The 25118-nt window shown below is 37.3% G+C and overlaps 2 protein-coding genes across 3 annotated transcripts; one reads left to right on the forward strand and one right to left on the reverse strand.

Moving 5' to 3' along the window:
* The first annotated feature begins 6680 nt into the window (after positions 1-6680).
* On the forward strand, positions 6681-14873 carry LOC106712876 (collagen alpha-1(I) chain-like). Its single transcript, XM_014505549.2, has 24 exons — positions 6681-6844; positions 7215-7256; positions 7402-7446; positions 7538-7672; positions 7744-7916; positions 8028-8145; positions 8227-8351; positions 8435-8641; positions 8773-8871; positions 9036-9332; positions 9408-9875; positions 9959-10120; positions 10204-10401; positions 10952-11096; positions 11287-11547; positions 11677-11810; positions 12139-12408; positions 12482-12697; positions 12830-13118; positions 13196-13381; positions 13452-13673; positions 13784-13956; positions 14128-14349; positions 14626-14873. Exons 1-24 carry the CDS (start codon positions 6682-6684, stop codon positions 14770-14772), a joined length of 4497 nt encoding a protein of 1498 aa, XP_014361035.2. The 5' UTR covers position 6681; the 3' UTR covers positions 14773-14873.
* A 4076-nt stretch (positions 14874-18949) lies between these two features.
* On the reverse strand, positions 18950-24769 carry LOC106712874. 2 transcript variants are annotated; one of them, XM_014505546.2, is made up of 5 exons: positions 24609-24769; positions 22094-22259; positions 20852-21054; positions 19674-19928; positions 18950-19420 (listed from the first exon to the last, which is right to left on the reverse strand). In XM_014505546.2, the coding sequence occupies exons 1-5, from the start codon at positions 24637-24639 to the stop codon at positions 19239-19241; spliced, it is 837 nt and encodes a 278-aa protein (XP_014361032.2). In that variant the 5' UTR covers positions 24640-24769; the 3' UTR covers positions 18950-19238. The 2 variants fall into 2 exon arrangements, with proteins under 2 accessions (XP_014361032.2, XP_045535346.1); XM_045679390.1 differs by having other exon boundaries at positions 22094-22277.
* Positions 24770-25118: the final 349 nt, after the last annotated feature.

A 25118-nucleotide genomic window follows, 5' to 3' on the forward strand; every position in this document is an offset into this window, starting at 1 on the left:
CTTTCGCGCTAACACTAAAATAAAGGCGGTGTATTGTTCTACTGTTCACAGTACAATAGCTTACAGCCTTTTTAACTATATAAGATTCGAATTTCATTTTAATTCACATCCAAATATACGTAAACAGGTATTAAAATAATTAAATTAAATAGACTATTATGAAGTCTGAGTTATTCAAACTATTGTTTCTAGTTACATAGTATTTTAGCTAGTAATTAATAAAGCCAAAAATAAGATTGTATAAGAGACAATTCTTTTTATTTTGCAACAAACGTTTAAAAGACTTTCATATAAAAGACATCTTGCAAAGATCTTGCCAACTAAATTAAGTAATTTCGTCTATTCAGACTGTAAACAAGACTTATACTGTAAGCTGGACTTATTTCGTTATACGACTAAAGTGAAATAAAAGTAAACTTTTTGACATACAAATTAGTTTTAGACTTATATATGTGGATCCCTGACCCTCTTGGCGACTCTCATAGCGATCATCAACCTACCCTCTTTCTTACAGATTGTCAGCACAATATGTACTTACTACTCCCTACATCTAATAGCTGCCTTATTTTCAATTCGCTTTTCTAACGCAAATCCTAGGCAGTACTTTGTTTATACTACAATATTAGAGGGGTTAGATAAAAGGTACTGTTACAGTGAAAGTGTCTTAATAACCATAGAGAATAGGCGCATTTACGTCTCGTTTTGACATGACCTTTTCATAGAGTGGGAACATTGTTCGCCGTATGGTTTTAACGTATTCTTAAATCGCATAAAATCGGTTTAATTCGGAAATAATCATTGTTTTTGATATGTAGTGGTATAAAATTAATTAAGATTTAATTAATAAAGAGAAAAAGGTAATTGAAAACATTGTACAGCTGTTAGTCAATTATACAGCAGTCAGTTCAGCTTCATTCATATCGATTTATCAACAAAAATAACATTGTAACTAATTTCCTATCTCCTATCTATTAAATAAGCGGTCGCGTTCACGCTTTGACTTTTAAGAGACAAGACCTGTTATGCGCGCACTCCTCTATTACTAATATTATAAATGCGAAAGTTTATATGGATGGATGGATGTCCCAGATGAAGTATCTCCAGAACGGCTCAACAAATCTTGAAGAAATTTGGCGGAGAATTGGAACATCGTCTGGAAGAACACATAGGCTGCTTATTTAGTATTTTTTTTAATTGCGCGCGGACGGAGTTGTCGGACACCTAGTTTCAGATAAAAACGAAACATAAGTACTACTAAATTTCCTTGCTTACGTGGTCGATTTTTGTAAGATTTTTGAATCAGTATGCGTACCTAAAGACGTTCCAAATTTACGTATCGGCAAGATATGAACATGTGATCATCTTTACCTTACCCCTGCTAAAAGTGACGAAATTTAGTACAACTTAGCCTAGTCCATTTCACTATAATCAAAGCGCTGAAATGATGTCATGGTACATCAATCAGCATTGCATTGATAGTGAACTGAATTGATTCTGTGAAACGCATCTAGACCACATCTTGGCCAATTGTGGACGCCCTTCCAAGGACGCAGCACATCGCATGGGTTAATGTCATCTAATGTATGACATCTTGAGAACCAATCATGAGCTAATGAGTACAGAATCAATCTATCGTCATATAATTCCAATACAACAAGACATAGTCGTAGAAATGATTTCATTTACTCTTAAACTTCTATTTTTTTTACAGGTAATAGCACATAATAAAATAAAAAACTTGAGAAGTGTCAAGGGATACCCGGATGGAACGAAGTTCCTTTCTGTTAATTAGTGAAGGAACCAATGTTTATTCTATGAATAAAAAACTTAAGTCTTCACAAGAAGTACATTTTATTTCTATGAATTTTCGTTATATATTGTCACGTCGTTGCCATGGTGAAGTAGCGCTCATTCGTCGTTCACATACTTACTATAGCAAAAAGTGTCGTGACAACTTTTCGTAAGAATTTTTTCCGTCTAGCCCCCTTTCATAACGCGCGATAAGGATCTTCGTTCCAAAAGTTCTTTGAATGACCTTCTTTACCACATTTTCTATATTTTAATACGAAAAGAATATATTCAAACATCTACTCCACACGTGTAGTGAACGATTAAGACACACCCTTATCCTTAATAGCTTTTAATGTTATCGCAACGATTACAGTAATTTACTAAAAGACAGGGATAGCTATTAAGTTAATTTGATCGCGCAAATACAGTTCGAGTCACATTGTGTTGTACTTACATATGAATATTTAATATGAAACACAATATCTTTTACCCACAATTTGAATAATATTAGAATTCATTCTATGAATTTAAGAAAAAACAAGCAAGGGACTCTAGTTATAATATTATTTGAAATCCACGAGTATATATATACTCGTAAAAGAAAGTCGTGTTAGTTACACTATTTATAAGAACGGCTGAATCGGTTTGACTGAAAATTGGTGGGCAGGTAGCTTAGAACCAGGAAACGGACATCGGATAATTTTTACCCCGTTTTCTATTTTTTATTCCGCGCGGACGGAGTCGCGGGTAAAAGCTAGTGATTTATATAAATGACTGTTATTACATTTGCATCTGTTACTCAGAAATTCATCATCCAGTATATAAAAAAGTAACATACGTAATATGTTGCTATCAGAATATAGATAGTTTTAATATAACTAGTGATATAACTTGATCGGCAATCGATCACAAGAGGCAATGTAAGACAGTTCCTTTGTCCTGAGGGACTGAGGAAGGGATACAACAAAATTGCGTACAATTTTCGAAGTTTATTAGATCAAAATTTACTTAACAACATTTGATTTTAAAGAAAGCTACACTCAATTCGTATGTTTTAACAATATCGTATCCCTTGATTTAATTATCACACAGATGCTAAATGAATGCATTTCCATAGCCAAAAAAGTACAAAAAACACTAATGTGACGTGTTTTTTCTCAAAAGGAACACACATGTAAATTTTTAAGTGTGTATTTGTTTTGGTAGTGGGAACTGATTGTAGATGTTTCTCTTTCGACAATCATTGCTTGTTGCCTCACCCGACAATTACTTTGGCCTGTTAACTAATTAAACGTAGTGCAGTGACACTTTGTTTATTATTAGCTCACATATTTAGCTCAGTGGGTCATTTGAGGTTTTCCAATAAGCAAAGGATTCAAATGTAATTAATGCGCGTTTGCCTTTAATCTGCACTAAGCTATGGTTGAGTTACGTTCTAGCGATTTGGTAAGGATGTATGGAGTAAATGTTGATAATGTTCTTGATGACGATGTTATTGGAAAATACCTAATTACTGATTAATTTTTTTTCTTAATAGCTTTTTGGATTTTCTAGCGCTACTAGGTATTTCAACCTCTAGGTTTTTAGATATCGTAAGGCATAATTATGAATCATATGGAATATGTAGAAATGAATAGAAAAAGCTTCCATCGTTAATATCGTCTAACATTAATAAAAAGCTTGGATTTTGTTTTAATAAATGACGATTATATTTTACTGCAAGGTCTTTTAATAAATATCGAAGACGTTCCAGCGAAAGGAATTTTAATATATTGTTACTAAAAAAATCGATAAAGAGTCCCTTAATTTAAGTAGCATAGATTTGAACAAATATATCTAAATATTAAAAAAAGTTAATTGCAGAGAACATAAATTTATATTTAAGATATGTCAAATAGTCATACATTTAGAATAGGCAAATCAATTGTTTTGGCTCTTGTGGCGCTACGGACAATCAAGATGCCAACATGTAGACTATACACAAACAGAGATTACATTTAAATTAAATGCATAAAACATAGACAAAGGTAGCAAGTTAGTACTACTGGATAGTAAACTAAATTAAATAGCATCCGCGATAATGGCGATGGAGAAAGGATATGATCAGGAGAGAGAGAACACGATCCGCTTAAAGATACCATATAAGTAGTTAAGATAGAATAGTTTAGTAAAGAATTAGATTTTAGTTTTCGCAGACCTTGCGTACCAAATTAACTACCTATATCAAGCCTACAATATTTGTTGGTACCTATATTAGACAACAGTAATTTTACACTAAGTATGTCGGACTTCCCAAAATGTTGTTATGAGACTCATATGGTAATGATATTTGTTTTCAAATTAAGTTTTTACTTAAATTTGTAAGTCTCTGTTGATGTATAGTCTGCACAACACTTAATAATTGGCGCGTGCGTCGGTTGACCCGAACATTAAAAAGTGATCGTTTGCTTAAAGAATTGTTGCGATCGCGATTGTTGTACCACTAAATACACATTAGATGCGGCCTAGATATCGCGCCTGAAAGCAGGGCCGTACAATCGCGGCCTGCTTACACAAATCTTCGTCTACATAGGTAAAAAGACCATCAAAACAGACAGTTGTGACAATACTTGACAAACTGAACTCATAGTAAATAGCAAATTTACTTAATCGCATAATAAATCTATTTTAAAGTAGTCCGTAGAATCAAACAACTTGTGACAAATGATATTCGTGTATTAAATCTACACTAAGTGATGTTTAGTGACCATTAAACGGCTTAATGCGACAGTCAATCAATTCTCACTGTAAATAGAACTTTTAATAAGCGAATTTAGGTTTCAGTTATCAGCGACCGTCAGTTGATGAGCCCTGAGCAGTCAGAACGCGGTGCGTGCGGGCGGCGCGCGTACGCATATTTATTGCTACTGGGCGGCCAGCCGCCCATTCCTCGCGGCGGGGTCCGCCGCGCAACCCCTAGGATACAGAATTAAGGTATGTCTTTAAATAATAACTCTTAGTTTATTTCATATGTGATTTGATATAAGTAGGCCCCTTAACAAAAAATAATATTAACCCTTATTTAATTGTCTTTTAATTAGCGAGCGTTTGTTTTATTTTTATTATTATAATTTAAAATTATTTAACGTTTCAATGTACTAGTAAAAGCTTTTCTAAAAAGCTGTATTGCTTAGCAAAACTAAATATATTTTTACACGGTTTAAGTCTGTTGTTTTTGAACAAATAGATGTGTTTTGTTTTTAAAGGTGAATAAATTTTACCGAAGCTTTTATATGTTTCTGCGCAAGCATATTACTTTATCTTTTTCGCTTATATTTAGAAGATATAGCTGCCGAAAGCATAGTCAAGCGACACATTTGACCATAAGGAACATTAGTAAAAGTATAACGCACTCGCGTAGCAGATTCGTAGAGCTAGGTAAAGCATTCTGTAGACGATACGTTATGGTTTTTAACATTAAGATATTATTTTTTCACATTAGTGGGGCTCAAAGTTGCTGACATATGAATATATAACAGCTCAACTCAATATTTATCACAATCTATAATATATTGAACATGAAATAGCTATTATTTCTTAGCGGTAATTTATGAAATTCTTAACAACTATGTACAATCTTCAATTTCCATTATATTTGCGTCTTGAATTTTTTTATTGATTTACAAATCTATCTTTTCTAATTTGTGGAAACCATAAATACTTTTTTGTTTCTAAATCAGACAAGAAGATAGAATAAATCATAGCCATAAATACTAGACATAACTGATAATCTAGAATTTACATTATCAATTTATTAAATTAAATGGCAAGTTTTGCGCTATCAATCTACTTCAATTCGTAGTAATTAAAAGTTGCCGAAATCACTAGAAAGTGGGCACCGACCTCATAGTTACAATTGAGGAACAAATTGTTGCTACACAGTTGCTAAAATTAATTATCTCAACAATTGTTCCTGTCATCTTCATTCTGACAGATGTCATATAGGTTGGCTGAGTAGAGGTCAGTGGGACACGTTCCATTCTAATGGTTCTACGCTGACGTATACTCTGTGGTCCAATTGATTTGTTGTTTTCGTTTTGAATTCGGAATTTTATTAAACGGTCGACATGTCATAGAATAATTAGGACAATTGTTAATGTTGATAAATTGAATACAAATCAACATATCAAGGCAAGTCTATAATTGTCTTGATGCTATGTATAAATGTTGTACTTCATACATTTTTATACCGAATTGAAATTATGTAAATACATTAATATATTTTTAAAATATACAAACTGTTTAGTCTACAGATGCAGCAGAAGCAAAGAAATGTCTCAACCTTTTTGCATAGCATATAGGTACAATGATTTCACTCTCATTCGGAATGTAGAAAAACCTATGATGTCAATTAAATCTGTCTCACGAGAATTCCTTACAGAGCTATCGTTAGACGTTTCTATTATAGTCTGACAAATTAAACATGAACTTAACTGAAATGTATACTGGTGACCCATTTCGGTTACTGTGTGAGATCACTGGTGAACTAAATCGCCGGTGACATTTATAAAGTGAACATGTTATAACACAACGAGCTTTCGTAAAATAAAAGTTCTAATTCGAAGGAAAAGGTCCTTAATATACGCTATATTTAATAATCACCTCCTTTTCTCAATATTTTAAAGATATTCTAAGAAACTGTGATATTTCTATACCTTGTTGGAGCATTAGTATATTGAATACTTTGAAATTCATCGAAAAGTAGAAAATAGAAAAAAAATCGGGCAGTGTTTTCATTAAAAGCTTTCTACGAGATTGAAAGTTTAGTCTTCTTCTGTCTATTGATATTAATCGATATTTAGGGTCTTTAATGTTTACTAATACAATCGGTAACGGTTGCGCAGGCGCAGTATGTCGTGGTGGTCGACGGCGGCGTGCGTGGCACTGCTGGTGCTGCAGGTAGCCAGCAAGGATCTGGCGGAGGCCTCGCGCGACGACCTGGACCTGCCGCAAGCACAGGAGTCTGACCTCGTTAATTACGATGACTACAATCCTTTCGGGGAGGATGAGAATGGTAAGAACAAATTTTTCAATTCTTCTAATTCTTTGTTCAATTTCGTAACTATTGGGTGATGAATTTGTAAGCAGTTGATGTGCTTTTGCGTCTTTCTTGCCTTATACCATGCTTGGCTTGCTTTACAGGATTTGGTGAGTAAAATATTACTAATATTATCAATGCGAATGTTTAGATGAATGGATGTATGTTTGAAGGTATCCCCAGTACGGCTGCATTGATCTCGCTGAAATTTTTCATAGATGTAGAGCATAGTCTGGAGCCTCACGTAGGTTTCTTATTAGGTTTCTTTTTCTAATTCTGCGCGGCCAGAGTCGCGGGCGACAACTACTTATTTATATAACTTACTTATTAAAATTATTGTTTACAGCTATTATCGCAGAACGTGACTTTACATCACAGTCAACAACGAGTAAGTTTCATTTGATTTATATTATAAACTGCCTTTTAAGTAAATTATGTACTTTGAAACCGTCGTTTCGGATGAAAATCATTTTGTACCGAGTTCTGTGTTTTGCTCTAGCTCCTCATTTGAATATGAATAATCTTTGTTATAGGTACTCCTGGACCCCGAAGACCGCCGACTTTACCTGTAACCAGAGGTTGTTATTGATTTGCATATGTTAATTATAAAAACTTTAACTAGGTTACTTTTCAAGTTATAAACTATTATCGTTCATATTATAACGACAGTTCCGCCTCCGAACCGCTGTGTGGATTCTGGCAGGACGTACCTGGAGGGCGAGACATGGAAGCGAGACAACTGCACGCTCTGTCAGTGCCATCTCGCTCGCATGAACTGCTCCGTCATACCTGCCTGTCTGATACGTAAGTTTGTCACATTGAAGTACTTCAAAGATCTCCGTAAATAGGATTTTACCGAGTTGTTCCTTTCCCAGCGCCTGCAACCAGTAGACCGATATACAACGCCGGCGCCTTACCGAATCCACCAGTGAGAGGTGTGCAAGGACCGCCGGGTGATGACGGTCCCTCAGGACCGCCCGGAGCACCGGGTATCAGCGGCGTGCCGGGTGCGCCGGGCTCACCGGGACCGGCAGGCCCTATGCCTGATGTAAAGTAGCACTAGCTTAATTCTACACGATCGCTGATTTTTAACGGATTGTGTGCATTTTGTCGTCTCTCCTCAAACTAATCTCAATTAATTAAAGATAACGGTGTGCAGGTCAATGCTTACCTCGCACAACTGGCGGCTACGGCTGGCGGCGATAAAGGACCTGCCTTTGACCCTTACCAGTACATGCAAGCGCCAGTGGGCGCTCCCGGTATACGAGGAATTCCAGGTACGTTTTATTTTGTATCTGTGACACTAAACTTTTTTTAGAATTTTATTTAATATTAAGTGCAACTTGTTCTCATCACAGGCCCTCAAGGTCCCCCGGGACCACAAGGTTTCCAAGGACCTCGCGGTGAACCTGGAGAGCCTGGTCTACCGGGACCACTAGGGCCACCTGGAGAAAGAGGGCCGCCGGGTCTTCCTGGCAAGGACGTAAGTATCACTATTTACCATTAGTATAATAGAATATAGTTTTTAATCTTTACCTCTCATTTGAAATTAATTTAATTATTTAGGGATCTCCGGGTGAAGATGGCGAGCCCGGTCCAGCAGGAGCAACAGGACAAACGGGTCCAAGAGGAGCCCCAGGCGTTCCAGGAATACAGGGTTTGAAAGGTCATCGTGGATTTGACGGCAAAGACGGCGCTAAAGGCGAGCAAGGTTTTCCTGGAGAAAAAGGGCCTACAGGCCTTCCGGGGCAAATGGGGCCCACGGGGCCAGTGGTATGTAATGCTCAAATATTGACGCACAGTAATCTTTTTTTCCAACAAATATTTAAAGTGTCAACAATTAATACTTGTCAGTTTATAAGCTTTCATAAAGCGCGCCTCTTATTGTTTTTTCTGTGATTTAGGGTCCTGTAGGTCCCCGTGGGGAGCGAGGCCGTGAAGGCCCTCCGGGTCCACCGGGCATGCGAGGTGTTGACGGAGCGCCGGGCTCTCCGGGATTAGTGGTAAGAGTTTTATTAAGGATTAAGAGTTATCAACGAAAAATTTCAAAACCTGAATTTTAACTGTAAAAATTCTGCAATAGTTTATCGAATAAAACTTTTGAAGTTTAATCTGGCTATCTTCTAGAAAATAAAGAAAACGACTAATGACATTTTTTTATTTAAAGGGTAACGCTGGTAAACCAGGCTCACCGGGTTTTCCCGGAGCTCCGGGAATAAAGGGGGAACAAGGACTAGTTGGACCCAAAGGAAGTCAAGGTCTCCAAGGGCCTCGTGGGGAAGCTGGACGTCCGGGTCAGCCTGGTGAGATAGGAGCACCTGGACTAGCGGGACGAGATGGTACACCGGGAGAGAAAGGAGTTCAGGGTCAAACTGGACCCTCGGGACCGCAAGGTTTTCCCGGACCTAGAGGAACACCTGGTATAGCTGGCGATCCAGGGATCCCTGGTACTAAAGGAATGCCGGTATGACAAATATTTTTAAATTTCAGAGCTTCATTTTTGTCTACTTAAATTTGACAAATGCGGTTTATGTTATAGGGACAACCGGGAGAGAGAGGTGCTAAAGGGGAAGCTGGTATTAGAGGAGAAACAGGCGCCCAAGGTCCGCGTGGTTTACCTGGCTCTTTAGGGCCTGAAGGAAAGCGCGGAAAAAGAGGTCTACGCGGCCCAGCTGGAAGTATTGGACCTCAAGGAGACCGTGGATTACCAGGAATGAGAGGTCTTCCTGGTTCCGATGGGCCTATTGGACAGAAAGGCCAGCCAGGTGAAAGAGGAGGCGTAGGTTTACCTGGACCAAAAGGGAGCACGGGTGACGCTGGAAGACCTGGACCTCAAGGTTTGCAAGGTCAGAGAGGCCTAGTTGGAAGGCCTGGTATGGCTGGAAAATCCGGCCCGCCTGGAGAAAGAGGAATCCCCGGTGCTGATGGAAGGCCCGGAGAACAAGGGCTTCAAGGTTTACAAGGTCCTCCTGGATCGATGGGCAGTCCCGGGGAAAGAGGTTTACAAGTAAATATAATTTGCTAATACAATTATTTCTACGTATACTGATTTTGGAGATAATCTGTATTAGTCTAAATTATTAATTTTAGGGTGAACCTGGTAAAGACGGCGAACCGGGACAACAAGGTCAGCAAGGACCGAAAGGCGATGCTGGTCGAGATGGTAGTCCAGGAATTCAAGGACCTCAAGGTACGAGTGGACCAGCAGGAGAAAGAGGACCTCAGGGACCACCTGGCCCAACTGGCTTTCCGGTAATATAATAATATTTTAACATTGGCTATTATCTATGCATGTTTAGGTCATATCTCATAATCTCGTTGTTTTTTTCATTCAGGGAATGCCAGGAGCTGCCGGTTTACCTGGATCTCCAGGAAAAGAAGGCGAGCCAGGAATCGCGGGGCCGGCTGGACCCCCGGGGTCGACAGGTCCGCGAGGAGAAAGAGGGTTCACTGGAGAACGAGGACTCCCTGGTCAGCCCGGCACACCGGGAGAAAAGGGAGAGACAGGAGCACAAGGAGCAGACGGACCACCGGTGAGACCTTACACCATACTCTTTTACATCTACAACCTAATTTAAATATTACGGAAACATTTATAAAAAAAATCATATGGGAACGTTGGATTGCTGACCGGATAGGTTCCTTGCTCAACCTTGTTTGCTTGGAACTCCTCACTGAAGAATCTTTTGGAAAAATAAAAATTTTGTGAAGATAGTACTTGTTATTTCAGAATAATAATGTTTTGTTTTCTGCCTCTGTACACTTTTGAGTAAAAAGTTATCCTGTTCATTCATATTTCTAAAAAAATTTTATCTTACAAGAAGTTACTTTAAATATCTTAGTCGTCATAATTAATTCACAAGCACGATCTACAGTGACTTTTATCATTAATTACTCGCTTTGAACGTGTTTTCTAATATTTCTCTCAAAATTTAGATACGACATAAGTTACAAAAACTTTACCAAGTTGTGAGCAATTTGTGTTGGCATTGTACTATCAATTAATGTTTCAACAGTCTCTGTTTATTTGTTGTATGAATCAGTTGTTAATACTTAAACAAGAACATTAATAAAATTTCACAGGGACCAGAGGGACTTAAGGGCAGTAAGGGTCATCCAGGTCAGCTCGGCGCAATGGGACTCCCCGGGCCTCGTGGTATGACTGGTTTACCTGGGGAGAAGGGCGAGAGAGGTGCCGCTGGACCCCAAGGGAATGATGGGCCGCCAGGTATGCAAGAAAATAAAACTAAAATAATTTAGGGTGTTTAGGTTGCGTTTTATAATTTAGTAGAGTCTAGTTTAGACTTCTAATCGACGTTAATTATAAATGACTTTGTCATATTAAACTTGAACGATTAACATAACACTAAAAATCTATAGCGATTTTCTTATGCACCTTATGTATTGTGTATTTTTAGGACGGCAGGGAGAGCAAGGCCCTCAAGGCCCTGTCGGTCCACAAGGACATCCGGGTGAACCAGCTGAAAGAGGAGAACCTGGTACCCCGGGAGTACCTGGAGAACCCGGGGCACCGGGATCTCAGGGTGAAAGGGGTCAGCCGGGATTACAAGGATCTCCGGGTCTCCCTGGACCACCTGGTTTGACGGGCATGCCGGGCTTAAAGGGCGATAGAGGTTACATGGGAGCAAAGGGGCAACAAGGGTCGCCTGGTAACCCAGGTAATTTTATTTTTTATTATTAGTATTAACAATGCTGTAATAAATTAAATTTTATAGTACGTTATTTAAATAATAATCAAGTTCAAAGTTTTATATATATTTAAAAAATATTAAATATTTGGAAATTAGGTATCCCTGGCGAGACCGGACAAAGAGGTCTAGCTGGTCTGCCCGGAGCTAAGGGATCCCGAGGGGAACAGGGACTCAAGGGAGACATTGGTCGCGCTGGTCTACCTGGAAGACCAGGTGAATTAGGACCACAGGTAATAAATAATATTAGTATGCACAAATATTTTATGTTATCTTATGAGTTTAGTTTAATTATTATTTTTATTGAAGAATCTACGCTTTTACTGTACAAAGGGCCTAGCACGAAAATTTGTATTAGTAAAGTTTAACGACAAATCTAATTCAAATTTAGACATATTTTTCGATGACGTTACGAAATTGCTCATCGAAAATATTTCGTGTTAGAGCCTCACAGTACCTAAATCAATGTTCTAGGCAATCTCAATAAATAATATAGTCCTGGATATAAATGACTTTCCATTTTTTAACGTAACAATTATGTTAAATTGTTGTATTTTATAGGGTCCCCAAGGAAGTCCTGGCCAAGCCGGACCTCCTGGTATTCCAGGAGCTAAAGGTGCTGCTGGAGATCCTGGTAGACCTGGCCCGTTAGGACCTATCGGTTTAACTGGTGCGCCGGGCCCTGAAGGCCCTAAGGGTGAGAGAGGAAGTGAAGGAGAGATCGGACCGCAAGGCCCCGTTGGACCGTCTGGACCAGCTGGCGAAAGGGGACCGAGTGGTTTGCCTGGCATGGCGGGACCACCGGGACCACAAGGGCAACGAGGACCGCAAGTATGACTATTTAAGTAAAGAATTTATTTTTATAAAATGTATTTATGCTTATAATAAAACATTTTAATTCCAGGGTGAAAACGGAGCACCAGGCAAACCGGGTTCAGACGGAGCACCGGGACCAGTGGGACCGACTGGTTCACAGGGTCCCCCAGGACCAATGGGAGAACCAGGACCAGAAGGAAGACCGGGTAAACTCGGGCAGCCTGGAATACCCGGAAGACCAGGAGATAAAGGACCGACGGGTCAGCCGGGAGCATCGGGACCTGCAGGGCCGCCTGGAATGCAGGTGCATTAGCTTGTTTCTGTTGTGTTCTTAAATGTATCTATTATCACAAATGTTCGGTTTTGTGGAAGTTATTCATAATTACTAAGTCTCAGTAGAAAGTTTAATCTTAATTTTAATAACACAAAATTTTAGGGTCCACCTGGGCAATCAGGACCTCCAGGACAGGCAGGCGAGCGAGGTCTTCGTGGCGAGCCGGGACCCCCCGGAGTTGATGGTCCTCAAGGTCCGTCCGGAAAGCAAGGGCCGCCAGGGCTGGATGGGTCCAAAGGAGAGCGCGGGGAGGCAGGATCAGACGGCGCTAAGGGACACGCGGGCTTACCGGGACTACCTGGCATGGTGGGAGCACCTGGAAGACAGGGGGAGAGGGGCCTACCTGGACCAATTGGTCCTCCAGGGAAAGATGGAGATGTGGGACCGAGAGGTAATTACTGAATTAAGCTAAAGTTAAAGACGAATATCGTACCAGGAACTAACAATTAACATTTGTGTATATTTCAGGAACACCTGGACGTGATGGCAGTCCAGGTCCTCAAGGGCCAATGGGACCGCCTGGAGGACGAGGGCCTCCGGGAGAATCGGGTAGGCACGGGGCGCCGGGTCCGGCTGGTCCCCCCGGGCCCCCGGGTTTGCCTGGTGAGGGCCTGGCCTACGACGCTGCTGCTATTGCTGCTATGCTTCAACAAGGTAACTTGTTAACAATGTTCTTTACAGATTGGTACATCAAATATTACAATATGCAATCATATTATTTTAGGTTCAATCAAAGGTCCCGATCCATTGGGAGATGATCCAAATAGCTTGCCGCCGCGGTTCTTTAAAGACGATATGTCGCCTGCGGAGCGCAAAAAGATAGTGATGAAAGCTTACGAACAGCTCAAAGTGTCTCTCAACAAATTCCTCAAACCTGACGGCACAAAGGAAGCACCGGCGAAAACTTGTGGAGATATTAAATATCACTATCCAGAATTTGAGAGTGGTAAGTCAGCTTTACAGATCTTTATTTATATTAATAGAGCTTGTCAACAAAAAATAGGATTGTAATAATTTCCGAATATTCTTTCTTATTTATCTAAAATAAATTTCCAGGCCAATATTGGATCGATCCGAATGGCGGTGACATGAACGACGCCATATTAGTGCACTGTGACATGTCTACTGGTGCCAGTTGCGTGTTCCCGAAGCCGATGCAATCCCAGGACATTGTTTACAAAGGCAAAGAACACGAGGCGTGGCTCAGTGAGATAGAAGATGGATTTACGGTAATTTGTGTAAACAAGCGCATTCTTAGTCTTTTTCTTTTATAAAAAACAAAACATTTATAACGTTTCGAAACTTATAATAATATATCTTTCAAGTTGGAACCAGTAGGTAAAGCTTTATTAACGCTGTACATGTGATTTTTACAAGCATTGCAATCGTCCATGTTTCAGATATCGTACAAAGCGGAGCATAGCCAACTGACATATCTTCAGTTGATGTCATCGCGCGCTGTTCAGAACGTGACACTGCACTGCGTTAATACAATCGGTTACTACGACCCGGCAACACATAACTATAGACATGGACTCAAGCTCCTTGCTTACAACGACGCTGAGATCCTGCCCAAAGCTAACAACAGGCTTAGATACAAAGCTTTACTGGATAACTGTCAGGTAACTTTTAAAATGTATACTTCATAAGACATGTCTGATGATGAAGAGTTTCAAGATTCTGCACAAATATCAGTTGGATCCGTAGTATCCAGATATTGAAAAAATCTTCCATACACTGCTTTCTTCCAGTTTTATTTTCTAGACCAACTTATCACCATTTAGGTATTCATGCATTATTCATACCTAATTATATAATAACATAATTTATTTGTGCATAACATAATACCCGCACTAGCATTTAGAATCAAAATTAAGCAATCTTGTCATCAATTTCAGTACAAGAAACAAGAATGGGCAGAAACTGTTCTACAGTACGAAACAGATAAGCCTGGGCGTCTGCCACTCCTGGATGTAGCCGTCAGAGATGTTGGTAGAAGGAACCAGAAGTTCCGCATTGAACTGGGTTTGGCTTGCTTCAGTTAAACTGAATTAAAAAAAGAACATAACCTCTCAAACAAATCTTCACAATTTGCATTAAACAATTTTCGTGTCATAATTAAAAATATAACAATAAAAATAAATAATAAGAATTAAAAGATTCTTATATTTTAATGAAGTACAAAGGCAAAGTTAAAATAATTGTAGAATTAATAATAAGTATGACAGTTGTTTTGCCGCCAAAATTCTGTCACAAAAGTGCAATGGCAGTGCTCAATATTAATTAGCCAAAACAATAGAATGTATTAAACTAAACTAATCTTATGTTACATTATATCTCTAGAGTAAGAATATAAAAATACTGCCAAATATTATTCTAACGTTCCTAAATAAGTATATATAGTATATTTGACGTAAGCTAATTTTCATACATATTCATTAGATAATGTTTTAAATATTTAAGGCATGTTTTTTTATTGCATTTAAAATTTTATCTTAAGTACACATAACTAAGTCGTCACAAAATTTATTAAGATTTAAGTTATTTCATAAAAGTCCTCTTAAGGCTGTGTATATGCTTTGTACATAATTGTAAATATCCCTATTTAATATTTACTTGACGTATTTTAAGTTTTTTTTTATATTTTTTTTTTAATTCTTCTATGGACAGTAGATAATTAAGTACTTATAAATAATACAAGCGAAATATAAAAAGTTTCAATAAATAATATTGTTTTTTTTTTTTTAATTATTTCGAGTACATTCTTTTTTTTTTAATTCTTAAAATCGTTATTTTCTGTTATTGACCTCAAGTTATCAAAATTCGATAAACCTATCGCTTTCAAATCTTCTTTTAAAAATAAACTTACTTAATATTAACAACTCAAAAAGGATGCAATAATTTATGCAATAAAATAGTGTGCTTATATAAGTAAAAACGAACATTTTAGCATTTATGCCTAATAGGACAGGGTTACTCAAAAGTTTAGCTCCATGAACCTCGAACCTTGAACCCACGAAAGTTTGCATTTGATTGTGAACCCATTTATTAACTAATTAAACCCCCATCCACTAAAGACAATAGTATAATTGACTGTCAAAGAAACTATGATTTTCATTTCAATTCATGTCGGAAGCCTTCGAATGACAAACCTATTCAAGCCTTCGCAAACCCTATTTTGAGAAACCTTGCTATAAGATAAGGAAAACGAACATTTCTATATAGATAAATCGAGCACAAAACAATACACAAATTGTGTAAAGAGACTTGTGAGGAAGACATTGTCACTTACATTAGAGATAAGACAGGTGAAACTGTATCATTTAAAATAATAAAAATGAAAAAGAATACAAAGTATAACTCATATAAACTATATGTCTCTAAAACTAAGCTTAATTTATTCTTAAATGATGATTTTTGGCCTGATGGTATTTTTTCGCCGCTTTGTTCATTTTAAGTATGAATCAAAGCACGATAATAGTAATGGTACAGTTAGTTAATAGTATACTAAATGATGGTAGAAGGAACAAACAAAATTTGTAAATTTACGACTTTTAACTGTAAAAACTTTAAAAGTTCTATTGATGATATTAGAAAATTATGTAATTGTTCGAATTTAATCTGTCTCCAAGAGACGTGGCTTTTTAATCATGATATTCCGCTTTTAGGTACAGTATCACCTGATTTTGAATATACTGGTAAAAGTGCTATCGACAGTGGTGAATTGTTGATCGGACGGCCATACGGGGGCGTAGCCATTTTATGGAGGAAAGGAGTCTTTAATAATGTATCGGTTATTGAATGTTCTAGTTCCAGATTAATAGCTATTAATGCGTCCTTAGATGGCCGTTCTGTCCTGGTCTTTTCTGTCTATATGCCCACAAAATCCAGACACAGTCTACCTATTTTCACAGAAGTTTTGAGCGAGATTAACGCAATTGTAGAAAGCAACAATACACAGACTGTTTTTATTCTCGGAGATATGAATGCCCATCCTGGTCAATTGTTCTATTCGGAGCTGAGTAGTTTTTGTGGGGAGAGGTCTTGGTTGTGTGCGGATGTAGAATTTTTGGGATTTGATTCTAGCTCGTTTACTTTTTATGACACCTATCATGGTACGCGGAGCTGGCTGGATCATTGTGTTGTTTCTCAAGCAGCCTGGCAAACCGTTGTAAACGTAGGTATAGTCGAAGACATATTTGTATCTGACCATTTACCTATATTTCTTGAAAGTAAGTTAGGAGATATTAAGCCTGTGATTGCGACCCCGGATGTTCCACGCTCTGCTATACGGTGGGGTGAGCGTGACAAACGTCAGATAGCCAGATTCCAAATACTGTGCAACGAGGGATTGCGAAGTGTTGATTTTCCTGAAGATTTTACAAAATGCGCTTACGGGTCATGTAATCTATATGAGCATACCACAGTTTTGGATAAATGTACACTAAATTAATTGATGTGATTACCGACGCAGCCGTACAAACCTGTAAGAAATCGACTTTAAAACGACATCATGGAGTTAGAGTTTGCGGCTGGAATAAGCATGTGCGAAAAGCGCACAGGGAGGCAAGGCTTAAGTTTCAGGAATGGAATGCTCTTAATAGACCAAATTTTGGCTCTGTTTATGACCAAATGTGTGAGTCGCGGAAGATTTTTAAAAGTCGGCTTAAGTGGAGTAAGAACCACCAAGAGCAAATTAAAATGGACTCCATTGCCAAACAAAGGGCGGACAAGGATTTTAAAAAATTTTGGAAGTCCACAGGTAATCTTGATGTTAAGCCTGGCCTTCCAGCAAATATGGACGGCAGGACTGACTCTAAGGACATAGCCAATGTTTTTATGTCACATTTTAAAGTAAAATCGCCTCTTGGTCCTTCTTCCACAAAAATCGATGATAGGGCCGTTGCGTGCGGCGAGAAGCCTTTACTCAATTTCTCCGCTAAACAAATTAAAAAGGTCATAAGTTGTATGCGTAGAGGCAAATCTCCCGGTCATGATGGGCTTAGCATCGAACACTTGAAATACGCAGGGCCACACTTGCCTAGAGTTCTATCCATGTTTTTCAATATGTGTATTAGTCACTCCTATCTAACCGATGATTTGATGAAGACCACGGTTGTGCCTATAGTCAAAAACAGTACAGGAGACATTTCAGACAAGTGTAATTACCGCCCTATCTCACTTGCCACTACTATAGCTAAGGTTTTGGATAGTATGCTTGAGTCGAATCTTGGTAAATATCTGCACATTCATGATGCTCAGTTTGGCTTTAGGGTCGGACTGTCCACGGAAAGCGCGATCCTGACTCTCAAGCATACTGTTCAATATGACACTACGCGGAGCACGCCGGTATACGCTAGCTTTTTAGATCTCTCCAAGGCCTTTGATCTTGTAAGTTATGATGTGCTTTGGAGGAAGATGGAAGACAGGGGTATACCGGTGGAAATTATAAAAATTTTCCAATTTTGGTACCGTCATCAGACAAACTATGTAAAGTGGGCCGGCAGTCTGTCCGAGCCATACAAGTTAGAGTGTGGTGTGCGACAGGGTGGATTGACATCTCCAAAAATCTTCAATATGTATTTGAATGATCTCATAATCGAACTCAGCAGTATGCGCGTAGGGTGCCGCGTGGGAGGTGTCTGTGTAAACAACATAAGTACGCGGATGATATGGCGCTGCTGGGCCCGACTGCGGGGTCTATAGGACAGATGATAAGAGTTTGTGAGAAGTACGCCGCATCGCATGGTCTGATGTACAATGTTAAAAAGAGTGAGTTTATACTCTTCAAGGCCGCCAGCAGGGGTCCTGACCTTTTACCCCCAATCAATTTGAATGGCACGAGATTGAACCGGGTAACGCGATTTAAATACCATATTCTTGCTGATGACCTTAAAGACGATGACGATGTTGAAAGGGAACGCAGGGCCCTGGCGGCTCGTGGGAACATGTTAGCCCGCAGATTTTCTCGATGAACGGATCAGGTCAAAATAACACTGTTTAAAGCATATTGTCAAGGCTTGTACACGGGGAGTTTGTGGTTTGCTTGTTCCCAAAGGTCTTTGGATGCCCTGCGCATAAGATATAATAACGTTTTCAGGATGATGATGAAACTCCCCCGATTCTGTAGTGCCTCCGTCATGTTTGCCCAGGCTCGGCTCAAACCGACGGATTCCATGCAATTATCAGAAAAAAGTTAGCGTCACTGGTGAGTAGGCTCCGGGAGAGTGACAACAGCATCCTGAAAGCAATAGCTAGCGACCCTAAGGCGCCTGTGCTGAGACATCTCGTGCGGACTATGATCCCGCAAGGGATGTCTCCTATATACATGACGCATTAGAGTTTCATACATGTAAATTATACATATTTTCCACTAGTACTATTTCTACTAACCCTAGTCATCTAAGTTTTTAGTTTTTGTAATTTACTAATCAAATATGGATCTATGTTGTCCGAAATAAAGATTTTTGAATTTGAATTTGAATGCTCTTTATTCTTCTTTGCATCTACATTATTCGTTACAGGCAATCTTCTTAGTACACGATACGAAAGGTGGTACATTACATGTACATTTGGTACATTCTTCGTCAACTGTTACCTCATCACCAACCGATAGAGTCATATTCCAGAATACGCACTGCGAACTTACACCTCGCAAGTTTAATCCGCGAATGACTATGGATCTGTTTGTTGCTGTAATAGATATAAATAATTTTAAATAGGGTAATAAGCATAATGTATGTATATTATTATCTACTATTCGGGTTCGATTCTATCTTAATTTAAACTTTAGTAGGATTTAGTCCTACACAGAATTTTGCATTTATTCAAAGATATGTGCAGCTTTTATCACGAGGTTTTCTTTCATGGTCCTAATTGTAACATTTGAATTAGTTTGGGGTTCAATTACTTATAAAGTAGTAAAACAAATTAAATGTATACTCACGACATGTAAAAGCGATGGGACAAACAGAATCGCTTCCTAGAAAGATAGGCGCGCAGTTCTGGCATAGTTTATCTTGGTAATGTATTTCTAAACCGCAGTTAATATCACGGCAGGACGCCGAGTCATCAATTGTGCCGTTCCATTGCGCGGTACAGATGCATGTCTTACGACTATTCTTGGGCTCGAAAGCCTCCCCTTCCCTGTAAGTCTTTCCGTCTACTTCGCACGTCTTTAGTGCAGCCACTGCGTCTTTACCTGAAGAAACAGCAGTACCGGATAAATTAATAAAAAAAACAATTAACCAAACTGCCAGTAGCAATAGTCTGGGGTTAATATGAATATGTTTTTCTTCCTTTAACTAATTATCTGGGGTAATAATTATCACTAAGTATTTTAATGAGAAAGTTTGGATACATGGTTCTATAGATATTTGTCACTACGTCACTTCGAAAGAGCCGAAGAGATCTGATTTGAAATTTGAAACAGTGATTACAGTCTGGAATACCACTAGGCTTTGCAGTTTTTTTTTAATTCCACGCTGACGAAGTCGCGGGCTACAGTCATTTCTACATCGATTTATAATTAGCTTTCCCCGCGACTCCGTCCGCTCGGAATTAAAAACTTTATAAGTAGCCTATGTGTTCTTCCAGACTATGTTCTACAACTGTGCCAAATTTCATTAATATTCCTTGAGCCGTTACGGAGAAACCATCAAACATCCATCCATCTAAACATTCGCATTTATAATATTAGTAATATTTATTATGCAAAGCATAATTTAACTACATTACATACACATCGAGCTAGTTAATATTATTCAACGAATAAATTGAGAGAAGGTAATAAAAAACAGGACTTCCTATCAGAAATTAAAATCAGGATGTCACATCGGAATGAATTCTGAGCATGTCAAATATTTAAATGTGGACAATAGATCATTCGAATACGTCTGTCATGTGCACTTATAAGGAGGCCATTGTTATTACATGACGCATTATGGCCAGTATTTAACTTACGATAAGAAAAAACATTTTTTTTTTATTGAAAAATTAAATATTGCTTGATTATGACTACTTGAATATTACTTTAAAAATTAACAAAGACCAATTAACAACTTTGTGATGATACTCTAAATAAAAAAAAATACATTAAAATGAAAAATGTTCTCTTTCACTCACCGCAAACTGTCCCAGTACTACAACACGATTCCAAGTCGTATGTTTTGATACATTCCTGCTGCATGTCATCGAATGTCTCCACACAGTCGACGGCCGCGCAGTCGAAACTCGGCTTGCCGGACACGCTGCACTGACAGGCAAGCGAGCAAGGGTTCTTTACCTCTGCCTGTGGTATCGTTGAACGGTCCTTGTATGGGACACCTCTGGAATTATATTTTTTAAGATATTTTAGAATAATTTTATTTAGCAATCCAATTTAAATATAAAACTTTTTTATTTATGTTAAAACCTAAAATTTTGAAAAATATTTATAACCGTAAAAAAGTTGAAAACACCAAAGAAAATCGTAGTGTAATAATTTAAGCTTTACTGCCATTTAAATTAAATTATATTCGTTATTTAATATAGCCTTCTGATTCAAGAATAATTTATTACAACAAAAATATTGTTCACTCATCCATTACTTGTAGGAAGAAACAACTACTGTTGGCTTATTTAAATGTTGTTTTTATGTACAAAGTTGTGTCACCAAAGTAAGCGATGTAAGGTCGTGGTTTTTCCAAAAAAAATTACAAAGGTCAATTTGTGACCATCTTTTTGTTGTCGGATGACGAAGATAAAAATCTTGCGCCTTTTAAATCGTACACAAGGTCAATGACCTTCGTGTTACATATTTGGCAATAAATATTTCACAATGTTCATTTGAAATGCAATTCGACATTGATTCAATTTCTAGAAAATTTGTTAATATCCGTGAAATATATCACTAAATACAAGAATGATAATTAGTTACAGGTTATAAGACTCCGAATAAAACAATGTGAATATTTGCGATATGCGTTTTACGACGCGACGGCAAAATAACGTCAAAAATGATATTAAATTTTATATCGTTGTACTTAAAGCCCGAGGGCTGGCTGTACAATCTTATACAAATTTTGTCGATAACGTTACGAATACTTTCTCGGATATTATCGTGTTAGGCCCTTAGTTCTATAACGAAATAATATTTAACTTGAATAATAATTTCCAAATACCGTCTTAAATAGTGATATAAAGTTTCAGACGCTATTTTAAATCTAATTTGACACTAAACAAGATGCACATTTATTTTCATTCCAGTAGAAAATATTTCAGTTATGTTTATGATCTAGTCGAATCCAGTGATAGAACATACATACATAAATTTGGTCTATCAGCTTATTTTGATTACATAACCAAGTAAAATATCTATAAAATTACCTATAATAGCACATGCTAGGATCTGGATGTAGTTTAGGGCAGGTGTAGGCGTCAGGACAAACAGTGCTGTTGTCAGCCGCGCCAGGCACCGCTGTGCAGCCAAGCTCAGCATAAAAGCCCGCCATGTTACACTCATTACCCATGTCTGTGAGCGCTGATCCTATAACTGTAACAGTCAAAAGACCTTTCTAATATTATAAACTAGCTTTTACCCGCGACTCCGTCTGCGCGGAATAAAAAATAGAAAACGGGGTAAAAATTATCCTATGTCCGTTTCCTGGTTCTAAGCTACCTGCCCACCAATTTTCAGTCAAATCGATTCAGCCGTTCTTGAGTTATAAATAGTGTAACTAACACGACTTTCTTTTATATATATAGATGTGAAAGTTTAGATGAATGGATGGATGGATGTTTGTTTGAAGGTATCTCCGGAACGGCTCAACGAATCTTGTTGAAATTTGGCACAGATGTAGAATACAATCTGCAAGAACACAAAGGTTACTTAGTAAGTTTCTTTTTTTATTCCGCGCGGACGGAGTCACGAGCGACAGCTAGTACTGAAATAAGTCCGACTGACCTTTTAGCCCCCATTCGCATGGGCGTTTTTTTATCGCGCGTTAAAAAAGTGTTTGTATAGAAAAAATTAATTTCACGTATGTGAATGAGCTCACGAAACAAATTACATGCTAGATTAAAAAGTATATTTGATATTTATATATCTAGATTCTTATCTAGAACACTTTCAATTATTTTTAATAAAAAAATTTCTATTTCACTTATCGTTGGTTTCTGAGAGTAAAATCTCTGTATAAAACATATCATCACATGAAAACAGTCATATCTGTTATTATCTTTGACAAAATAGAGATATCTTTGAGAGGATTTTTTATAGACGATTTTGGTCTCAGAAACCGACTATTAGAAATTCAACCTTCCATTCGCTACAGGGCTTGCTGATAACTCTGATTACTAATTTACGAGATCATCAAATAATGGTAATAAATAATGATTTTATAAAGAGATCATAATCAGACAAGACACAGCTCATTGCATACAACCTTCTAACTTGACACTGCGGTTTGTGGTTCGTTGAAGAAAAATAAGTAGATAATTTCGTCATATAATTTAAAATACTAAGAATAAACCTTTGAAAATATATATTTTTTATACCTTAAATATCTAATACTAGCTTTTACCCGCAACGCCGTCCGCGCGGATTAAAAAATAATAGAAAACGGGGTAAAAATTATCCTATGTCCGTTTCCTGGTTCTAAGCTACCTGCCCACTAATTTTCAGTCAAATCGATTCAGCCGTTCTTGAGTTATAAATGGTGTAACTAACACGACTTTCTTTTATATATATAGATAGATATAAAATTCTCGTGTCACAGTTTTCGTTCCCGTACTCCTCCGAAACGGCTTGTCCGATTCTCATGAAATTTTGTGAGCATATTCAGTAGGTCTGAGAATCGGCCAACATCTATTTTTCATTTTTTTTTTAACTGCGCGCGGACGGAGTTGCGGGCGACAGCTAGTTTATTTTATAAATTTATTTACTATCAAAGTGGTAAAATATTTAATTTCAACACTAGTTAATTTGAATATTTATCAAAGACTGAAACAAACAAGTATAGTTGTCATTACAGTGAAAATTACCGTAATTCAGTTTCATAAAACGTAAGCATACTTTTTATACTTAATAAAACAATTTAAGTTAATTTTATTTTAGGTAGACCACTACAATTACTAATTATTTAGCAAAAGAATTACGTCGACAGCATTCAATTCGAGTAACAATATAAATATCGTATACTAAAGCTTTATAACTATTATTACTGACGGAGAAACCCAAGACTTTGTAATAGTATATAATACTTACCGTGGATTTCTGACACCAAAAAACCCTGTATAAAAATATGTCGTAAACCCTCTTTTCATGAGATCTATTAGAGGTGTTTGAGGTCTACATAATAACAAGGCACTAGTACTTCGAGCTGCTCCTCTCTTTGACAAAACTGAGAATACATTATATTTTAAACGAAGATTTTAGTATCAGAAACGTACGGTTATTCGCATATATCATTTAGTTAGACTAATGGATAACATGTGGTTCTAGTCTGGGTAGCGTATCTAAAGTAAGCTAAGCATATGCTATCCAGACTGAATGATAGTGTGAGACTGAACTGTACTTATAAAAAGCTATGATTAATTTGTTATTTGTTAAATTGAAAATTTTAAATTGGAACTTTAACGGAATCGACCCAATAGTAATATGGTATCTTCAATTAATAAGCTATCGGTGCTTTTATAGTAAGAAATTCGACTACATTGTTAATTAAGACGTTTGCTAAAATTAATAAATTATAAGAATATTCAAGTTAAAAAATAAGTTTAACTTAAAATGTATATATTTTATAAATATAAACGTAAATTGCGCACGTGAACTTATCTAGTATCGACATACGACAGATTATAAAAGTGTGTCATTGACAAACTAGAAAAATATAATACTTACAGATCAATACTAAGAAGAAATACGCTTCCATGATTTACTACACTTCCTTGGTTTCACAATAAGTTAATTAAAACAAAATATAAATTATATTTAATTATATTAACACAAGACATGCGTCCCGTTCGATTATCGGCATGGGAATGACCTGAGAATGAATCAACCGACGCTTACAATGAAGCAAAAGTTTATAAACAAATAAAATACATAACCTTGATGCAACACCAACACAATAAATCACAATATTGTATCGTGAAATTATAATCAAATTATTTTTTATATTAAAGGTATTTTTAACTATATGCTTTATTTGAATTTTATTCGACCTGAAAATTTCAGATTTAAATATTCTGATCAACTGAGAAAATAGTTAATTAAAATATTATATGCTAGCTTATTCGTTCCAAAAAATTAACAATTTTCATACTTCCATTGTTTAAAAAAACTGAAAAAATAGCTTAAATAAAAATAATAGACTTGTACTTATTTTGAACTTATTTTATAATCTATAAT

This window comes from Papilio machaon, chromosome 9, assembly GCF_912999745.1.
Source record: "Papilio machaon chromosome 9, ilPapMach1.1, whole genome shotgun sequence".
Taxonomy (NCBI): domain Eukaryota; kingdom Metazoa; phylum Arthropoda; class Insecta; order Lepidoptera; family Papilionidae; genus Papilio; species Papilio machaon.

Coding starts and splice junctions, on each gene's coding strand:
- LOC106712876 (XM_014505549.2), top strand. CDS start 6,682: ATGTCGTGGTGGTCGACGGCGGCGTGCGTGGCACTGCTGGTGCTGCAG. Junction 8,352..8,434: donor CGGGTCTTCCTGGCAAGGAC/GTAAGTATCACT, acceptor TTAATTATTTAG/GGATCTCCGGGTGAAGATGG. Junction 8,872..9,035: donor CGGGCTCTCCGGGATTAGTG/GTAAGAGTTTTA, acceptor TTTTATTTAAAG/GGTAACGCTGGTAAACCAGG.
- LOC106712874 (XM_045679390.1), bottom strand. CDS start 24,639: ATGGAAGCGTATTTCTTCTTAGTATTGATCT. Junction 22,278..24,608: donor TTTCTTCTTAGTATTGATCT/GTAAGTATTATA, acceptor AATATTAGAAAG/GTCTTTTGACTGTTACAGTT. Junction 19,421..19,673: donor TCCCATCGCTTTTACATGTC/GTGAGTATACAT, acceptor TATCTATTACAG/CAACAAACAGATCCATAGTC.